This window comes from Nicotiana sylvestris, chromosome 3 (assembly GCF_000393655.2).
Source record: "Nicotiana sylvestris chromosome 3, ASM39365v2, whole genome shotgun sequence".
Classification (NCBI taxonomy): Eukaryota; Viridiplantae; Streptophyta; class Magnoliopsida; order Solanales; family Solanaceae; genus Nicotiana; species Nicotiana sylvestris.
Window position 1 is genome coordinate 169,599,774 of NC_091059.1, and position 21,543 is coordinate 169,621,316.

The 21,543-nt window shown below is 36.5% G+C and overlaps 2 protein-coding genes across 5 annotated transcripts in view; both read right to left on the reverse strand.

Moving 5' to 3' along the window:
• Nucleotides 1-4,676, reverse strand: part of LOC104238437 (uncharacterized) — a 38,727-nt gene extending 34,051 nt beyond the window's left edge. Inside the window, exon 1 of the mRNA XM_070171165.1 lies at nucleotides 4,520-4,676. Coding sequence (XP_070027266.1) covers nucleotides 4,520-4,627 — 108 coding nt within the window. The 5' untranslated portion in view covers nucleotides 4,628-4,676. The remainder of the gene's footprint in view (nucleotides 1-4,519) is intronic.
• A 6,926-nt stretch (nucleotides 4,677-11,602) lies between these two features.
• On the reverse strand, nucleotides 11,603-19,612 carry LOC104238435 (zinc finger CCCH domain-containing protein 67). Of its 4 annotated transcripts, none has more exons than XM_009792786.2 (6): nucleotides 18,884-19,612; nucleotides 18,333-18,398; nucleotides 13,567-13,686; nucleotides 13,208-13,483; nucleotides 12,384-12,656; nucleotides 11,603-12,154 (listed from the first exon to the last, which is right to left on the reverse strand). In XM_009792786.2, the coding sequence occupies exons 1-6, from the start codon at nucleotides 19,499-19,501 to the stop codon at nucleotides 11,972-11,974; spliced, it is 1,536 nt and encodes a 511-aa protein (XP_009791088.1). In that variant the 5' UTR covers nucleotides 19,502-19,612; the 3' UTR covers nucleotides 11,603-11,971. The 4 variants fall into 4 exon arrangements, with proteins under 4 accessions (XP_009791088.1, XP_009791087.1, XP_009791086.1 ...); XM_009792785.2 differs by having other exon boundaries at nucleotides 18,333-18,401; XM_009792784.2 differs by having other exon boundaries at nucleotides 18,333-18,422.
• Nucleotides 19,613-21,543: the final 1,931 nt, after the last annotated feature.

The following is a 21,543-nucleotide window of genomic DNA, read 5'->3' on the forward strand; positions in this document are numbered from 1 at the left end:
CCGAGGTCCCAAGCCCAAGAAATGAATTTTTAAAGAAAATTATTTTCTGAAATTGTTTAAAGGATTTGGAAATGAATTTTGATTAGAACATGTTGGTATCGGGCTCGTATTTTGTTTCTGGTGCTCGGTACAGGTCTTATACGTGATTTAAGATAATTCTGTGAAGTTTGGTAAGAAACGGAATCCGTTTGACGTGATTCAGACCTTAAATGCAAAATTTGATGTTTTAAGAAGTTTTGAAATAATCCATTGATTTTAAGGTTTAATTCGATGTTAATGATGTTATTTTGGCGATTTGATCGCACGGATAAGTTCATATGATGTTTTTAAGTTAGTACGCATGTTTGGTTTGGAGCCCCGAGGGCTCGGGTGAGTTTCGGATGTGTTTCGGAAGGTTTTTCGAACTCAAAAAGTTGCAGGTTTTTCAGTTTTGGTGTGCTGATATTCTTTTCTTCGCGTCCGGGGGAGGATCCTCGCGAACGAGATGAGCTATTCATGCTGAAGAAAAATTCCTTCTACGCAAACGCGAGAACCAGATAGCGAACGCGAAGCATTGGGGGGTCTTCCCTTCGCGAACGCGGGCCTGGTATCGCGAACGCGAAGGCTTATAGCCTGGGCGGGGGGAGGGGTACTGTACCCTCCACGAACGCGACCACCAGGACGCGAATGTGAAGGCTCTAGGAGCTGAAGCTCACGAACGCGAGCCGTTTAGCGCGAACGCGAAGGTCACTTAAGCTGGCTTCATCGCGAACGCGACAGGCCTATCGCAAACGCGATGAAGGCCTGTCCAGTGATTTTAAAACAGAACCAAAAACGGGATTTAGCAAAAATTTCATAACTTCTTCTCTTCTCTCCAAATTGGGCGATTTTTGAAAGGGGATTTCACCACCAATATATAGGTATGTAATCTTAGACTCATTTTCTTCAATTTTCATTAACACCCATTAGATTTCTAGGCCTAAATCATGTGATTAATGGTAGAAAATTAGGGATTTGGGTAGAGTTAGGGCTTTTTGATTATTTGGGAATTTGACCTCGTTTTGGGGTCAGATTTTAAAATAAATTATATATTCGGGCTCGTGGGTGAACGGGTGATTGGGTTTTGGTCCGAACCTTGTATTTTGACCAAGTAGGCCCGATGTCGATTTTTGACTTTTTAGGAAGAATGATGGGAAAGCTATAATTAAGCATTGAAATTGGATTGTTTAGCGTTTATTGATGTTATTAAGTCAATTATGTCTAGATACAATTGATTTGGAGCCGAATTCGAAAGGAAAGGCGGTGTTTGAGGCTTGAGTTGGTCGTGGAAGTTCGAGGTAGTGTTCGATCTAACCTTAGCTTGAGGGATTAGGAGTGGTGTCCTATTTGTTATTTGCTTCTTGTTGAGTACGACGTATAGGCATGGTGACGAGTATCTATACGTTGGTGTCAAGCATGACCGTGAGTCTTAAATTGCAATTTATTTTGTGTTCTTAAATAGTACTACGGATGCTTTAATTAATGATTATCGATATTAAGCAAGGATTAAGTTTGTTTTCGTGGAAATTACTAATGATTGAGTATTAGTGTTAGCTGAGATGAGTAGAAGTTGGGTTAAGATTGGTTATAGTTGTTTCTCCCTTGCCGGGACATATTTACTTTTACTGTCGAATCCCTTGCCGGGATAGTGTAACTTATTGTTGGTCCCTTGTCGGGACTCTTGGTATGGTTGTTGCTAAAGATATATAAATGTTATGTTGGATCGGGTTGCACGCCGCAACAATATTATATATGGAACGGGTTGCACGCAGCAACAATGTTATGTTGGTTCGGGTTGCACGCCGCAAAAATACTATATATGGAACGGGTTGCACGCCGCAACAATGTTATGTTGGAACGGGTTGCACGCCGCAATAATATTATGTTGGAACGGGTTGCAACGCCGCAACAATGTTATGTTGGATCGGGTTGCACACTGCAACAATGTTATATTGGATCGGGTTGCACGCCGCAACAGTGATACAAATGGATCGGGTTGCACGCCGCAACAGTGTTAAATGATAGGGATCAGGTTGCGTGCCGCAACAGTGTTATTATGGTTTTGTTGTAAATCTTGAATTGTTCTCTCATATTTCTCTTAAGTTTTTGTTGGATTCGATATTTTCCCCGTAGCATGTACCCTCCCATGTTAATTGTTTATTCCTGTTTATTTTCCGTTGTATATTATATAACTGCACAGGTTTATCTGGAGTCTGGTCCTAGCCTAATCACTACCTCGCTGGGGTTAGGCCAGACACTTACCAGCACATGGGGTCGGTTGTGCTGATGTTACACTCTACACTATGTGTAGATTCCGGAGCAGCTTTTGGATAGTAGCACTTGGGGAGCCTGACTTCAGTCCAACCAGAGAACCCGAGGTAGTCATGCAGGCGTCCGCAGGCCCGGAATTCTCTTCTACTTTGTTATGTACTTTGTTTTCATTAGATTTCGAGACAGATTGTATTTCTTTCAGACAGTTGTTGTAGTAATCTTAGTTCGTCCGTGATATTATGACACCGGATTCCGGGTAGAGATGTGTGTTGTCATTATCGTACTGGTCTTGGTTATTATATTAGATTAAGTCTTCCGCTTGATTTCATTTATTGTTAATATCTAAATATTGGATACCTGTTAATTCAGATTGTTAAAAAGGGTTAAAAATAAAATAGTTAGAAATTTTCTATGTTTAGTGGCTTGCCTAGCTTCTACGAGTAGGCGTTATCACGACTGCCGAGGGAGAAAAATTCAAATTGTGACATTATAATTCAAATAAAATCCTATGTAACTTATATATTACATATGACTCTTTTCAAATCTTTTTTCCAGTAATATAAACTATACTTTTATTTCTTTTGTCTCCTTCAATCATTAAAGCCAAAACAATTTTTCATTAAGGAAAAAAATCAAATCTTTAAAAAATAGGGTTATTGATGGATGAAAGTAAATGGAAAGGATAGGAGATGAGTCAAATGAAGCAATTTTATATGTTAATGTACGTCGTCGAATTTTGCTTGATAGGTTAGCTCATTTGACTCTTCCTAAATATCTTATCAATCAAACTGCAAAAATTGAACTGATGAATCACACAGTACTAAAGATATAATCTTTTGCTGCTACCTTTGCAACTGGAATTAATCCCAAAGTAATTTCAGCCATCAAAAGCTAAAACATGGATCCTTCAATCCATTTTTGATGGACATTTTTAATACAAATAACATTCCATATGACAAATGGACTACTATAGTGGGATGCGCAGTGATACAAGAATAAATGTGATTATAAAACATAAAATCCTTGGTCCTATTTGGGATGATATAAAATAATTTTCCTTTGAAATTCTTTGTACTTGGTTGTCTAGAACTGAAAATTATGTTTCTGTAAATCGAAGCATTCCCCACCTCCACTCTCCATTATATTATATTGCACCAACTTTATATCCGACGAAACAGCAAAGCTAAGCAAATTCTAAAATTGAAGAGACAAAACAATGGAGCAAATCAATTATATCTCAAAGTCAAACTACGGACATTTTGAAACAGGTAGCAAGTATAAACCAAGAAAGGCTTGTAGATCAGTTGGTATAAAAAGTACCGTGCTTCAATACCAACAAAGAAACTTTTCACAAGTAAAATTAGGAAATATGAAAATCTCATTTAGTTTCCCTTTCTCAGAGACATATTGCAGAATTATCAACACAAAAAAGTTGGTCTATAATAGACGGCAAAAGCTCGTTTACAAAATTTCAAAGGAATCCAAAAGAGATGGCTAAAAATCAATGAAATAAAGGAAGAAAAAGGGAAAAACTTACGAGAAATAACAAATGAAATAGGGGCTAGAAAAATTAGAAATCACAAATGGGCTCATTTGGGAAATTAATACCCAAAACCCTCACACAAAACTACTGATTTTAGCTTCCATTGTTGCTTCATATAGAAAGCTTGGAGCTAAACATAGAAGAAGTTGATGCAATTTTGGGATTTACAATGAAAACAAGAAAAGAGAAAGAAAGGAATGTTGCAGTGGGAATTGGAATATGAAGCGAAGCCAGTTGTCCCACAAGAATCAAGCTTAAATTTGGGAAAACAAAAGAGGTGTTTGGGTTAGTTTTGAAATTTTTTCTTTTCTTAATTTGGACCAGATAATATTAACAAATCAGGAAAATCTCAAGATATTATAATTAATAAACATGATATCTCAAGCGATGAAGTTGGTGTTCATCAAAATTTCGATTATTCAGAAGCTGATGATAGACATTCTTCTACACATACCATTTACAACGATTCAGCGAAAAAAGATAAAGAAATTGCACTTACGGATATTCAAAAGATTTCAAAAGTGTTACAATCTGTGAGATAGATATTTGAAAAAGAAAAAACCTAAAGAGATGGAACCACAAAAAAGAGAGAGAAATAAAATGGGAAAACAGAAATCCCTAATTTAAACGCCTACCAATTTTAACTAAATACCAGTGAGTAAAGAAGAACAGTAGAGAAATTCTCACCAGTCGTATTGTTATTGAGAAATCCAGCAAAGGCTCACGGAGAAAACTCAACAGAAGATAGAGAGGAGAAGAGATGATGGAGCTAAGTAAATTCCGATGAAATTTCATAGAGCTGCCCTCTTCTACTAACTCCCAGTTGTCAAAAGTTAAAGTCCACGTGTTGTGTTATTAATACAGCAAGTTAGACTTAAAAGATGCAAAACATGTAAATTTTATAGCTGTAAAGTGGGCTTTGAAAATGCCTCAAAAAGTTGTTTTGTTTACTAAATTCTTCGATGGCAACAAATGTAATAATACTGAAAACTAAGGGCAAAAACATAAAAGTTGAAGCAGGCATGTCGATGAAGACCTGTCAGCTTCACCTAGTGCACTCCCACTTCAAATATAGTAGAAAAGATAAAAATATAAAATTACAAATATACCCTCGTCTTATTCAATTCATACATGCAACACCATTATAGAGCATGTTTTAAAAATAGAGACAACCAAGAACATTCTACCAAAATATTCTTTAGCATCAAATATGGCCAGTAAGCTATAAGACAACTTTTTGAAATCTTTGCTCCCATTCAAGTTAAAATTACAGATGCAAAACCAAATCGAGGAGGAAATTCAATCAAAAGTTGACGGAATTGCGTGACTGGTTAGGTTTCTCCAATGAAGTCAACACGACCGGCTCAACCTGACCCACCCACTCTTTAGGCTTGCTTTCTTCAAAGATCACCACCGGTTCAACTCGCCGGTCACTTGTAACGCCGACATCGGCGTAATTTCCCCGCTCGATTTCCCTTTCCCTCACAACATTCTTCCATTGAGTCGTCGGATGCAGAGTGAACATGGAGTACCTTGCTTATATGCTCTTGATGCTTTCAATGCCACATCCTTTATCTACACCACAAATTGGAGCAGTGAGTTCAGAGTATGAAGATGGAGAAGAAGGGGTTGTGACCCTTTTTTTTAAATAAAATTTGAACATGTGGCAATTTAATAAATAATCTGGTAGCAAAAAAATGTGTAAGCACGCGAGTCAAAAATAGTGGGTACTAAATACACTTTAGAAATTTTGCTTGTGTAATATTATTATCATCCACAAAAAATCTCTAAGGGGGGCTTGGGCCATAGGGGGAAATTCAAAAATAGCCAAAAATTCAAAAATAGCCAGATTTACAATTGGTCGTTCAAAAATAGCCTAATTTCAAAAGTAATCGAAATTTAGCCACTTTTTATGTAAAGATAAATTTGAGCGAAAACACTGTTCAAAACCCGGAAAATACGCCAGTATATTATGCTGGAGTTCCATCATAAGTATACTTGAACTCCAACATATTATACTGGAGTTCCAAGATAAGTATGCTGGAACTCCAGCATAATATGATGGAGTTCCAACATAAGTACACTAGAACTTCAGCATAATATACTGGAGTTCCAGCAAGTATACCGGTCCAGCATAATATGTTGGAGTTCATACACAGGTGCACCGAACTCCAGTATATTATGTTGGATCGGTCTCTGTTACAGCAAAATAGTGGTTATTTTTCATTAACTTGGTAAAAGCAGGCTATTTTGAATGACCCGTCCGAAAACTGGTTATACCGTGCTATTTTTACAGATTTACAATTAGTCGTTCAAATATAGCCCAGTTTCAAAAGTAATCGAAATTTAGTCAATTTTCATGTAAAGATAAATCTGAGCGAAAACACTGTTCAAGACCCGAAAAATACGCCAGTATATTATGCTGGAGTTCCAGCATAAATATACTTGAACTCCAGCATATTATACTGGAGTTCCAGAATAAGTATGCTGGAACTCCAGCATACTAATTCTTGAACTCCAGTATGATATGCTGGAGTTCCAGCAAGTATACCGGTCTAGCATAATATACTGGAGTTTAGAGCACCGAGGCTCCAATTTTCAGTATATTATACTGGAGCCAGCAAAGTATACTGGTCCAGCATAATATGACAGAGTTCATACATATGTGCACCGAACTCCAGTATATTATGTTGGACCAGTCTCTGTTGCAGCAAAATAGTGGCTATTTTTCATTGACTTGGTAAACGCTGGCTATTTTTGAATGACCAGTCCGAAAACTGGCTATATCGTGCTATTTTTACCATCTGGATACTTATGTATTTTTGCCCAAAAAGTTGGAGTTTTGACACAGTTACCCACAAAAATAAAATTATTTACCCTTGTCTACCCATTTGTTTTTCTATTCATAAACTAATTACATTTCTTACCAATAGTAGTTTTTGTGGGGAATTTTTTCTTTATTCTCCAATTTTTTTTATTTCTATGCTTCTTTTCTTCTTCTTCTTTTTTTCTCCTTTTCTTTTTTCTCGTTTTCTTCTTCTTCTTTTTTCATTTTTCCTTTTCTAATTTCATTTAACTTCTTTTTTTTATATTCTTTTTCTCTTCATAATCTAATTTCATTTACTGTTTTCACTATTTTTTATTATTCTTTTTTTATATTATTACTAAAGAAAAATCAAATTGTGTACCAATTAAATGTAGCTAATACAACCAAAAAATATTAATTAACATATGATACCAGTATAGCATATAGTTATACCAACAGGGTATACAACTGTACGCAAAGAGTTTAAAATTTTTTAATTCAATTATTAAACTAAAATAATATCAGTTGTCAATAAAAATTTCAAAAAATTCTAAAAAGATCTAATTGTAAGAGTATATCGTTACATTATATAGCATACTATAATATTTTATTTATTTTTTTGCATTTTCAATTTGTCCCTCACGCTGGGTAAAAGCTTAAAGCAAATTAAAAGGGAAAAAGTAAGTGAATTTACGGGTAATAAGTATATTATTATAGTATATTGTATATTATTACAGCATACTGTTACAGTATATTGCATATTATTACAGTATACTATAACAATATATTGTATACTATAATAGTATACTGTTGCAGTATAACTATATACTCCTATAGTATATTGTATATTGTAGCGATATACTATTAGGTAACTGTGTTCTTCTCCGATTATTACGATATACTGTTGCAGTATATTGTAAACTGATATTACTTTTGCCTTGATACTTCATTGAAATCTGACTTGTCTGCCCTGCAAATTTTTATAATTATTTTGGGCTAATTTTAATTTGAGAATATAATATAGCTAAATCTCATATATATGACATTATATGAGTGTAACAAATGAAATAACCTTGGGATATGTTAAGTTACAAGTTGATGAGTGAAGAACCTAACCTACATGTAAATTAAATAAAAGGTTAGTTAGCAAAAGAAAAGGGATAGGGGTCAAGAAAAGTTACGTGGCAGTTGGTGGTTATATAAGGATTTAACTATGAATCCTTTGAATTTAATAACAAACAAGAGGACAAGAGAATTAAATAACCTATTAAATATCTATAAATGAGTCTCGTGGCTTAAGGGACGGATTGTAAGCAGGCGGGTAATTTATTTTGATCGTTTAAGAAGTTTATGTAATTATTTTAGAAATGGGTAGAAACAAGTAATATAAATGGCCGACGTAGGCATCTTGTGTAGTTTTCCTCCAAAAAAGTTACTCAATGCTAATAATGTCCATACGTGTTTACTTAAAACATATGTTTCAGAATACATAATTTAGAAAAATAAAATAATTGATTTTTTTCCAATTTTAGCTTTATTATAATAGATGTGAAAAGAGATTAATGTGTGAAAATAAAACGTAATAAATTAAGGTAACAGAATAAATAAGTGTAATCTAATCAGATGGTAACAGTTGTTATTTGTTTTTTTGTTGAGGTAAGTAATAATAGAATTATCTACGAAATAGATACAACAAAAATAACATACTCAGTATTATTTCACAATGTGGGGTGTGGGGAAGGTAGTGTGTACGCAGACCTTACCCCTACCTTGTGAGAAATAGAGAGGTTATTTCCAATTAAGGATGGCAATGGGGCGGGGCGGGTTTGGCAAAACTCACAAAAATTTCAACCCGCCCCGCGCCGCATATTTAATTTTTCAATTTTCAACCCGCCCCGCCCCACTTAATTTTTTTTGTGTTTTCTTTAATAATATATGTCTAAATTAATTATCTTTTTTATTATTATATCTAAGTTTAATTTAACAAGTTTTCAACCATGCGTATGATGCAACTTTAATAATAGAAAGATACGCAACGTATCTGGGGGTATTTGCATATATACCCGCTTTATGTGTTACGTTTTAACTTGTGTCCGCTTTGCAAAACAAATTGCAAGCGTACCCGCTTTTTCGTATAACTCCAGCATACGGGGCTGAAGTAGCAAAGGCAATCACGCAAAACTTCAGCATTCTAGTAGTCGGGCCTGAAGTTCAGCTCTAGAGCTGAAGTTTTTATTTTGTAACTGGCAAACTTCAGTTCTAGAGCTGAAGTTTTTGTTTTGTAACTGGCGAACTTCAGCTCTAGAGCTGAAGTTTTTGTTTGTAACTGGCGAACTTCATCTCCAGAGCTGAAGTTTTTAAAATCCTTGAGTATATACTGCTGAAGTTTCTATTTTTGGGGGAGGAAGATTGACCTTTCAAATTCCATATTCTAAGTTAAAAGTGGGTACAAATAAGGCGACTAAAAAATGGGTATAGGTTAAATGGGGGCGACCAAATAGGGCGCCCCGTGCAATTTTTACCGTATCTGTGGCTGTCTGTATATGAACCCAAATATCATCTCGTAAGCTAACAAAAATGCCTAGGAACGCTCATTTGTTTCTTTCTCTTTCTTGGTTTCTGATGCTCTTAATATTATGTTATACTAATATTAAGTGCAAATATATTAAACATGAAAGGAATGCCATTATGCAGATTTACTAAAAACATAATTAATTAGCAGTAAAAGTGTTAAGAAAGATTAATTTCAACTTTGATAAAATTCAAAGTTGCCCCGCGTTGAACCCGCATTAAACCCGCAACCCGCCCCGCCCCGCATTAAAAAACTTTAAAATTGTTTTAACTCGCCCCACCTCGCCGCGCCCCGCCCCGCACCCGTATAAGAGTAAACCCGCCCCACCCCGCCCCGCACAAACCCTGCCCCGCACCCGCCGCGCCCCATTGCCATCCCTATTTCTAATAGACTCTCGGCTCAGGAAAGCATAAGCACCACATTAACGAAAATATAGACAAGAAGAGGCAGTAACAAAAAATCATATAAAAGCAGAATAAAGAACAACAAGATAGTAAGGTGATCAACAATGAAAGAAAACAACGGTTAGTCATAAAAAACTACTACCAACAGAAAGCGAGATTGCGTGTCAATACTACTACTATAAATACCCTAGACTACCTACTCTACAACCCTAATCCTCGACCTACATGTCTTCCTATCAAGGGTCATGTCCTCGGTCAGCTGAAAATGTGTCATATCTTGCCTAATCACCTCTTCCCACCTTTTCTTTGGCCTACCTCTACCTCTCTGTAAGCCCTCGAATGTCAACCTCTTACACCTCCTCACCTGGGCATCTGTGCTCCTCCTCCTCACATGACCAAACCACCTAAGTCGCGCTTCTCGCATCTTGTCCTCAATAGGGGCCACACTCACCTTGTCGCGAATAACCTCATTTCTGATCTTATCTAGCTTGGTGTGCCCGCACATCCATTTCAATATCCTCATATTTGCTACCTTCATCTTCTAGACATGAGCGATCTTGACTGGCCAACACTTTGTCCCATACAACATCGTTGGTCTGACCATCACTTTGTAGAATATCGTTGGTCTAAAAATAACATGTACCACGACACTTCCCCTTGGATGCGCACGTCAGTACATCCATCGCCAAAGCAAACAAAAAAGGGTTGAGTGTTGACCTTGATGCAACCCATCATAATCGGAAAATGGTCCGAGTCCCCATCCACCGTCCTCACTCGAGTCTTTGTTCCATCATATATGTCCTTAATCAACCTAACGTAATCAACATGTACACCTCTAACCTCCAAACATCTCCAAAAAACCTCTCTCAGAACTTTATCGTACGCCTTTTCTAAGTCGATGAACACCATATGTAAGTCCTTTTTCTCTTCCTATACCTGCTCCATCAATCTTGTTACTGTAGTCGAATGCCCAGCATAAATCCAAACTAGTTCTTGGAAATAAACACACTCCTCCTCACCCTTAGCTCTACCACTCTCTCCCAGACTTTCATAATGTGGCTAAGCAGCTTGATACCCTGATAATTATTGCAATTTTGGATATCACCCTTGTTTTTGTATACAAAATAGATAAGTACTTTCAAATATTCTCTACGCTGGTACATATTACATACGTCCCCTTTACTTTCAACCAATTTGAAATAAGCTTCAATTATATTTTAGCCCAGAATATCCTACTCTCAAAGGTTGTTTCCAATAGACATGAGCTTCAATTATATTTTACCCGTACCTTATAAAAATAGAGAGGTTGTTTTCAATAGACCCTCGACTCAGAAAAACATAAGCACCACATTAATTAAAAAGATAGACAATGAGGGACAACGCCAAAAAGCCATGTAAAAGTGGCATAAAAACAACATGATAATAAGATGATCAAAATAAAAGAAAACGATGGATATTCATAAAAACGCACTACCAACAAAATGCGAGAGTGTGCACTAATCCTATTGGTATTAACAATCTACCACCTACCCTACTACTCTAATCCTCGACCTCCACACCTTCCTATCAAGGGTGATATCCTTGGTCGGCTGAAGCTGCGTCATGTCTTGCCTAATCGCCCTCTCCCCACCTCTTCTTCGGCCTACCTCTACCTCTTCGTACGCCCTCCAATGTCAACCTCACACCTCCTCATCGGCGCATTTGTGCTCCTCCTCCTCACATGTCCAAACCACCACCTAACCCTTGCTTTCTGCATCTTGTCCCCAATTGGGTCCCACACCCACCTTGTTGCGAATAACATCATTTCTGATCCTATCTAACGTAGTGTGCCCTCACATCTATTTTTAGAGGTAAATGAGAATAGAAAAGGAAACCTATGGCCACGTCAAAAATTTAAGCATTGCCCCGTCTTAGCCTCCCTGGGAGCCACGAACACGGAAAAGATTTCTGAAAATAATTTTAACCAACCGAAAAAATCAACACGAAAATCAAAAGTAAAAGATTTAAAGCTCTATTCAAAGGGGAAAACATGCTAAATAACCCGATCATCCCCTTTGTTGAAATCATCCCCTTTGCTGAAATCGCAAACATCCTAGTAATAGGCAGCATCAGTATCCAAATATCTTCATTTAATCTAAAACAAAACGCCCTATAAATAATTTACAGTATCCTATTTTGCTTGCGCTTTAAACAACATGAAACATGAGAGATTATCATGCTGTCCTTTAAGCAGATCAGAGAACTTATACTCATGTTGATGGAGTTTCAAGTCTCAGAAGATCAACCATTGGCATATGGTGTGAATTCTAAACTCTAGATGAAACTGGATCCCAAAATTACTTATACAGACTGCTGTATCAGCGATCCACTTCCAGTTCCCGTCCTTGCCATCCTAGAGACATCTGTGATTGCTGAGGCTGATCAAAGCCATACTCGGTAGATGAACCAGATCCAACATAATTTTCTGGATGATCAAACTTACAAGCAGGGCCAAACTTGCATATCCCATAACGGCTGTAGAATGAGCAGACAGTTTGATCCTATAATTTGAAAATAAAAATAAAAAAAATAAAAAAACATATGAGAAACCAAAGTATAAGCAGAGCATGCAATGAGTAATGCACAATATACAAATAAGAGAGAGCATACAGCTCAACTAGGAGGTAATGAATCACTTATAGAGCAATTTATTGACCTAAATGTCAAAAGCTAAAAATTCTAGGAAGAAACATTAAATAAATTTAAGATCCAGACAGAAGAAAAACGTACAGGTCTTAGCGGCAGGCCCTTCTCATTAAGAGTACTTGAGTTTGCTTTTGATACTCGAGACTTTGGATGGTGAAATTTGCAGTTAAATTTGTATTTACAGTCTCCAGTTTTAATGAAGTAACTGCAATCAGGTTGACCGGGACGTTCAGGATATTCTTCAACCAGCAGTGGCTGTAGAGGCCGTGGATAGTAATTGGTCTTGGTTGCTGGATTGTTCATACCAAATGCTGGAGGAGTAGGTAGTCTCTTCTCTGCTGTTGGATAGACCGGGGCCTCAATCAGCAAAAACATAGAAACAAGTAAGCGCAGGCAGTAAAGGTGTCTTGCTACAAAGTCAGCAGTCAAAGCCATAGAGCTTAATAAATAATATGGAAGACCCCAAAAGTTCAGAATGTACTGTATACTTATCTATTTTATTTAGCGTTTATCATACTGTCCAATAACCAGCAACTTCCTTCCCAAGGATGAGTGCCACGCCATATAAACTTGAACAAGTATAGTTCTCACATGATAAGGCTAAAATATACAGGTAAATTTCCACCACTATCTACATAAGTAGACATTAAAACCATATTATTACTAGCATGGATTGAAGTACCTGCTTCAGATAACTCCAAAAGAAGGTCAAAAGGATTAAGATGCACTAGCGACCTGATAACTCCAATTTTCAGAACACACCATTTTTTGACAAGGTAATAAAATTTTATCAAAGGCCAACAAGCACGTGCATACCAATAGTATACAAAAAAGCAGAAAACCTTACAAAACAGAGCACGCATCATATAACATACAACAGATAAATATTAAACTTCGTTATGGACTACCTGATACCCATTCCATTCGGTATTTGGAGAAGGAATGCCTTGGGTTGGTGGATACATCATTGGTACGTAAGGAGCTGTGTCATTCAATGCTCTTGGCGAAGACCAAGAAGATGCAGCTGGATGGGAGGCAGCTTGTACGGGAACAGCTCCACCGTTATTATATCCAGAAGAACGATCAGCTCCAGCCACAGTGGTAGGATCAGGATGATGAAACCTACAGTTGGACCCATACTTGCAAGAGCCAGTACGCATATAGTAAGGGCACTCCTTCTCCCCCTGAAATGAAGATCAGCACATATGATCCCTCGAGAAAAATTCTCAGATTCCCAAACTTCTAAAACAGTGGAAAGAAGTAATACCGGTCGAATAGGCAGGCCAAGAAAGTTGAACTCCGCAATAGGTGAGATGGAACCTTTTTCCCTACTATGATTGAATTTACAAGCTTTTCCATACTTGCAACCCCCTGATGTCAGGTAGTACTGCACAGAACAAAAAATGGAATGCAAGACATAGGTAATTAAAAGATCAAAGTTATTCGGGTATTGTAAAAAAAGGGCAAGGCAGCCCGCTGCACAAAGCTCCCGCTATGCGCGGGGTCGAGGAAGGGCCGGACCACAAGGGTCTATCGTACGCAGCCTTACCTTGCATTTCTGCAAGAGGCTTATTCGGGTATTGTACACAAACATTAATTACTTATCACACAACTAAAAATCGACAAAAAGAAATGAAGAAAATTCTTTAAAGCAACATTACCAACGCTTAAAAGTCATCACAAAAACAGTATATCATTCAGAAAATAACAAAGAAAAGGAATAATTATACCAACAACTAAATACTTTAACAGGCAGTGTTCTCATCATTGTTTCTGATAAAGCTGTTCTCATCATTGTTCTTGATAAAGCTCTTCTCGTTATTGTTAACCAATGAATCATCAATTAAAAGTCAATTTCAATCACATCATGCGGCAAAGGCTTCATATGTAGACATATCAAGATAGTCAAGGTTTTACTGATAGCTTCTACATGACATATGGTCACATTTCCTTGTACAAAAAAAGATATACAGTCATGTTTCACTCCCATCTCAAGATATAGCCAAGACGAAATTTAAGAATAGTGCATAGAACGAAATATTAAGTTCCTGCACTTAAAAAATGCAGCAAAGAGAAGAATTGAGCAGTATTTTTTGATTTTACGTGTATCAAATTATTGCTCAGCAAAAGTACTACAATCTGAATGTTGGAATTTAAATAGTTCCTCATAAAAGAAGCATTCTCTCCACCATATAGTACCTTTGATTGGATATTCCAAAATATTACCTACTTAAGCAATCACTACTCTGGCAAACTTAAACTTCATAATCGATTTTTTTCCTGTATTGAGCAAAAGCAGAAGAAACTTCATAATCGGCTCACTGCCCTGGCCAAATCTACTAGCAGTGAGAAATAGGTGAGGTTCTAAATACAAAGAATATCAACAAATTCCCCTAACAAAAGAAAAGGGAATAACAAACCTCTCCAACTAAGGACAAAGGCAGGAATCTTCCTTTTAGCGTTCCAACTTAAAGACGCAGTTACAGATGGCAAAAAGTAGAAATCAACATGTTGCTTTTTAAATTTATGCTAAAGTAGATTTTGTTACTAGTTATTGTTATCATGTAATCCACTAACTCACTAGCAATTCTGACATCCCCCGATTCTCGACGAGTTGTTGGCCAAGAAAGTCATTGAGCTTCCAAAGTCAACGCGACCTAATGAAGCCAACAACAATAACAACAAACCCAGTAATTTCCCACAAGTGGAGTTTGGGGAAGATAAGATGTACGCAGCCTTACCCCTACTGTGGAAGGGCAGAGAGTCCGTTTCCGATAGACCCTCGGTTGGAGAACGGATGAAAAAAGTAATGACAACAAGCAAGAATAACAACAAGATAAAAATAAGACCGAAGCCAAGAAAGCAATAAAACTCTAGGTAGTAAATAGCAATCTATAAAAAGATATCACACTAACACTAATGCTAGCGAACTGAGTAAGACACAGAGAAGCGCTCAACTACCTACTAGCCTTCTACCCTAATTTTCGACCTCCACACCCTCCTATCTAGGGTCATGTCCTCAGTCAGCTCTAGCCACGCCATGTCCCGCTTAATCACCTCTCTCCAAGACTTCTTAGGCCTACCTCTATCCCTCTTGATACCCACTAAGGTTAACCTCTCGCACCTTCTAACTGGGGCTTCTATGCTTCTCCTCTTATTATGCCCGAATCATCTCAACCTCGCCTCCCACAACTTATCCTCCACAGGGTCACTCCCATCTTATCCTGAATAACTTCATTCAGAATCTTATCTAATCCGGTATGCCCAAACATCCACCTTAACATCCTCATCTCAGCTAATTCATCTTCTGGACATGAGAGTTCTTGACAGGCCAACACTCTGCTCCATACAGCATAGTCGGTCTAACTACTACCTAGTAGAACTTACCTTTAAGTCTCAGCGGCACATTCTTATCACACAAGACACCGAAAGCGAGCCTCCACTTCAACCATCCTACTCCGATACGGTGCGTGACATCCCCCATCAATCTCCTCATTACCTTGTATCATATATCCAAGGTACTTGAAACTTTCTCTCGATGACCTGTGTATCAAGCCCACACCCATGTCTGCTTCCTGGGTAACTTCGTTTAACTTGTACTCCATATACTCTGTCTTGGTCATGCTCAGCTTGAAACCTTTAAGACTCAAGAATCTACCTCCAAACCTCCAGTCTGTGGTCAACACCTCCTCCCCTTGAAGCCAGCAAAGTCAATTATCCCAAGTACTAATAACCACATCGTCAGTCACTCTATAGCATGACATTACTAAGTAGAAGATCATGACATGACTAAGTTATGAAAAGATCATATTGATGCTAATGACACAGCGGAAGCGGGAAGAGAACCACACTAGTGCTAAAATCAATCACAAGGGACAAAGCAAAGTCGTATCCAATATCTAATCCTCCTTCAGCAAAAGCATTTTCAGATGACATATGTTGACCTCTAGTAATTCCTCAAATTTAAAGGGAGTGCCTTCTTTGAAAAAGCTTATAGTCTTCCATTGGACTTTCTTTCTGGATATTTACCAGAATAGAGGACTACACACATTTTAATAGTCTTCCATCGGACTCATATGTCTCGAACCCTTGACATTCAGTCTTCTTCAATTCATCACACTAACGAATTAACTAAGACTCCTCTCGAGCTTGTAGAGAGGATATAATTTAGTTTAGCTCATTGACAATGTTCTCATTCATTCTGTTATAAAATACATAAAAGAATGTTGTTGTGAAGCCATCCGGACATGAGGCTTTGTCTCCCACACAACTTATGACTGCCTGACAGTCTCCCATATCCTTCGACCAAAACTTCCTCCCCAACCACATCTCGCTTCCTACGTCACTAAAATCAATTCCCTGTAATCTTTCCCTCCAAAACCGCATCATCCTTATACAAATGTAAAGAATCCCTTAATAGCCCCTCCTACCTCCCCTTGAACTCTTATCCTTCCCCCGCCCCCCAAAAACCCCTCTCCCCCATTGTATTCACAAATTTACCATCCAGTCAACAATAGCAAATTGGTGAAAGAATTCTGTTATTATCTTCTTTTTCAACTGTAACAACCTTGATTCTTGTCTGCAACTGATCACTTGAGTAATCATCATATTAACAAGTTCTCCTTGCCCCTCTACTTCACTCCTTACAAACCCTTCCTTTTCTTTTCAACTCTCCAATTCCGTTCATCAACCCCCTCAACTTCACTTTTGACTCTATCAAACACCTCCCTAGACCAAATTATTAAATAGTTCTCAAGTAGCTTAAAGGAGGAAGGAATCTACTGGACATGGCATCCTGTTCTCCAATTCCAGCTAGCTCCCTGAAGTTGTTTGCAACTCCATGTTTTAATCTCATTACTCTGCTAAAACCTATCAAGTATCAATATAGAATACCACAAGTGGAACTTGGATAACACATGGGAACATCTTCCAAACAATTGAATATCAGAAATGTGTCAACTTTCAATGTTAATCTTCACTCACCAAATATTCACTGAGTGAACATTGGTCCCAGAGTCCTTTTTTTTCCAATTAATTGAATTAAGGACAAATTGGCAAGTATTCAACCTTTATGATTGCCACACTTCTTTACCACACTTTCTTTATATTCTGCCTCAAAAAGATTGCACGCTTCTGTATTTGGAAAACTCTTTAGTCTTATCATCTCCATTTTACCCTAATGTTCACCTTTTATGAGAGAAATTAGAAAAAACATGTAGAACTCTCACCACCTCTCATTTTATTGTTGATAGTAAGGACAATTTTGGTACTTGCATATATTTTGCTTGTGTCAGAAACCTTTATTTGTTTCTTAAACTCCATGTGCAATGGAACACAGCCACATAAAACAGGACATAGGGAGTAAAAACCATTTCATACACATCAATAATTTGTAAAACACCTAATCAGGACTTTCATTTTCTAATTGCTGCCATTACTTACATCTTGCACTATATTATCTCCCTCTTTTTGTTAAGTTAAATTATCCCCCTCTTATGTGTTGCTACATTATTTTGCCACACAAAAAAGTTCTTGAATACTTTAACCAAGCTGCAAAACAATGGAAAGGAAACCATAAAGAAGGAGAAGCTATGAGTCAATTCTAATAAACAAACAGAGAGAACTTCACTACAGTCATTCTCCATTTGATGCCATAATGCTAATTAATTAAATATTTCGTGTTGTAATATACATTGTTATCTAAAGCAATTGCATTGCACTTATACAATTTAACTAGATTTGACATCATTAAAGTGAGGCTTTGATTTTATATATGTTAACCCTAATCATGGGGTATGCACCATAGCTGATCTAAGCCAAAATATTTTACTAAATCAACTATGGACAGGTCATATCAGTCATGCTGCCAAATATCAAAAGTAATGGCAGGACCATGCCGACTACCCAGGTCTAGTGTTTAAATTTATGTTATGTGCCATCGATCAAATCAAACTATTCATAAAAGAGCAAGCACAGAATAACCAAAGATTTGTATTTTCTGGCCGGATTGCTAGCAAAGATAAATTCCACAACCTTGCATTCAATCTGCCCTGGCCTTTCCTGGCTTTCTTCCCTTTGCTTTCCCTTCTCCTTTGTCCCCTGCTGAAGAATTGGCAAAAGAGTCTAACATAGTAACATCAGCAAAACTTTACTTTAGAACCAACTATAAAAACAACAAATGCAATAAAGACCACACCAGGATTCAAGCAACCTCCCTAAAACCAATGAATTACCATCCTAATCATTCATTAGCAAAAATGTCAACAAAAAAGTATTACTTTGATCTGCAAGTGTCAGTAATATAGTAAAACCTAGCAATCAGTTAACTCCTACCTCCAATCCCCCACTACTTCATCACAGCAAAAGAAATTCTAATATTCTCTGTAACTTAAACACATAAAACAACAAAGATATATTATACCATTATGCACTGGCACTAAGATTCATACATACCATATCCCTTACAGTTGCAAACAAACAATAAATTCACCCGATCAACCAAAAAACGAATGAGCGTAGAAAATTACTTGTAAATAATTTTTTAAAAAAAGTAGGATCAACTCCGAATCCATCAAAAAAATTACCTGGTATTTTCTTCTGGAAGGGTGATTAAACTTGCAATTGAACCCAAATTTACACACGCCTGTTTTCATAAAATAAGGACAATCCTGAGCATCAGGTCTTAAAGGGTAAATAAATTTTTTCTTAATCCTATTATTTGCATTAAACCCTCCTCCTTCCTTAGAATCCCCTTCATAGCCATTCTCCTTTTCCCCATCATTCTCATTGTCATTCCCATTAACACTTCCGCTCCTATTTTCCTCATCATAATGATAATCACCATATTCGCCAACATCCCCCCATCCATCATCATTCCCTTCAACATTTTCAACCTCGTTTTCATTGATTTTTCCATTTTCTTCAGGATCAAGGTGGTGAAGATCTTCTTTTTCTCTCTCTTTATCTAAGGCCTGGTTCAAGACCAGATCACGAAGATCTTCGCATATGATTTGCATCGCCATCTCATCTTCATCATCATTTTCGTTTGGTTGATTTTGATTAGGGTTTTGGATATTGAGATCGGAAGGTAACAACGACGTTTGGGGAGTTTGGGACTCAAACCCTAACTCCTCTTGAGTGTGTTTTGGGGATTGATTTTGATTTTGATTTTGAATTTGTTGTTGTTCAATTGCTTCTTCCATTGTAGGTTCCTCTACATCTCAATCAGTAAAAACCCTAATTTGAGCAAATTCAGTAAAGTGAAGTGTGCTGAATGGGACAGTGGCTAAATGAGTCAAAATAAATAGCGATTGGGATTTGGGACCACTGCCATTAGTTAGTACGTCACGCATTTATACTCTTTTCGTTTTCTTTTTTGAGTTTTTTTCAATATCTTTTTTCTCCTTTTCTTTCCTCTTCTTTTTCCTTTTTGCGTGGAGTTGGAAGAGAAATGTTAAAAGAAAATAATTTATGTCTGAATCATATAGGTTTTTTGTTATGATGATGGTTTTCGAGTCGGTTGCTGATTATTATACTGAGTAACCATTAACTTCCGATTGTTAGGTATTAATTAACTCTAGTTACCAAGATTTAGGCGACGTATATTCGAATTATATACTTATTGTACCGGATACCTATTAACTTTAATGTATATTTTTCATTGGAATTTATTGGTTAAAATCCACCATTTTTTTTATATAAATGCTACTTACTATACTAGTACTAGTATTAAAAGTTCTTTTTAAGAAAGAAAAAAAAAAGAACATAGGCTTTTCTTATTTTTTGATAACGAAAAGAGTTTGGTTTTATAATTTAAAATTTTATTTTCAGTGTCTTAAAGCTCTTCTAATTTTTGTTCACTTGTAATAATAGCAATTTGTTATTTTACTTCTAATCTTTCTTCCACTTTACTAGAGTTTAAATTTTAAAATAGTGGCTGATATAGAGTTTAAGCTATGAATTCAACAAAACCAAGCAACATTGTTCATACATTATATATATGTTGCACTTATCCATGTTTTTGTTAGGAGGATAAATACAAGACTTTTTTGAGTGAACTTTTTTATATATATATTTTGTAAAATTCAATGAAACGTCTAACACTTATTCTGAACTTATTTGACATGTCAAATTTTCATTTGCTAGCGACCAATTTCTGCTGTCGAAAATTTTACTCAATTGACATCCAGAGTTTTTTATTCAATGTTTGCTTATTCCATATTTACTGTAGCTCCAAAAAAAATGTCCTCATTCTACATGCTAAAGGAACTATTTATGTTGCTGGATACAAAATGTAATTATTCATGTTCATTGGTATATTAAAGACCACAGTACACCAACCGCTTGGGACCATTTGGATTTTTTTTCGCGTATAAAAAGTCAAAGGTACTTTTTCATGTATAATAAATTAAGAACTTCTTTTAGAATTTCATAATTTTAGACTGTTAATTCAAGATCTTAAATGCTACCAAATGATTGAAAAAAATTCCTCTTTGAGAACGTTCACTCCGCCTATTTATGGAAATTTTAATTTCACCATGTCCATATCGAAAATAACGGGGCAATTATTATACCATTCGTCTAATTACTTAAAATGCCACTTTTAATGCTGACCTTTGTGTTAAAATAATACTAAATAATTTTGCATAGAAATCATCAAGTTTCAAGTTTCCCAAATAAGTGATACCTTCTTCTTCTTCTTTTTAGGAACGGAATACTTATACTAATTCTAACTTGTTTCCAGAATAACAATGGATTTTATTTTCAATAATAATATATATTGTATACAAAATGTTTTACAATGCTATTCATTCCCTAGGCCTAGGTGCCACCATTCGAGGCAAGACGAATAGACATATGAGAAGAGATTTGACAGTAGCACAAAGTGCAAAAAGTTGTTTTGTGGCACTCTTCACATGATATCAAATTTTTGAAAAGAAAAAAGATTCTTCAACTACTTTAAGGAGTTTTAGGTTTGAAAAAAAGTTATATTGCGATTAGTTATGCCATGATAATAACTGTGATTAGTTATGCCAAGATTAGTTATCCTCGTATTATTTCTTATTAATTGTTTGGTATGTTATATTAATCCTGGATATTGTCAATTTTACTCTTTTATCCTAGTATAACTTATCCTGAGATTACTATTCCACCCTTTGGCACGTAGTATAAGTAATCCAAGTAGGGCAGTACTATTTTTAATCCTGGGATAGGTAACCGAACAACAGATAAGGTGATACCAAAA

What these genes read in the sequence shown, in the direction of transcription:
- LOC104238435 (XM_009792784.2), bottom strand. Translation starts at nt 19,501, where the DNA reads ATGGAAGAAGCAATTGAACAACAACAAATTCAAAATCAAAATCAAAAT. An exon ending in CAGGGCAGATTGAATGCAAG is followed by an intron (nt 13,687 to 18,332) that starts GTTGTGGAATTT and finishes TGTTCTGTGCAG; the next exon opens with TACTACCTGACATCAGGGGG. An exon ending in CCGAATGGAATGGGTATCAG is followed by an intron (nt 12,657 to 13,207) that starts GTAGTCCATAAC and finishes TTGCTGATTGAG; the next exon opens with GCCCCGGTCTATCCAACAGC.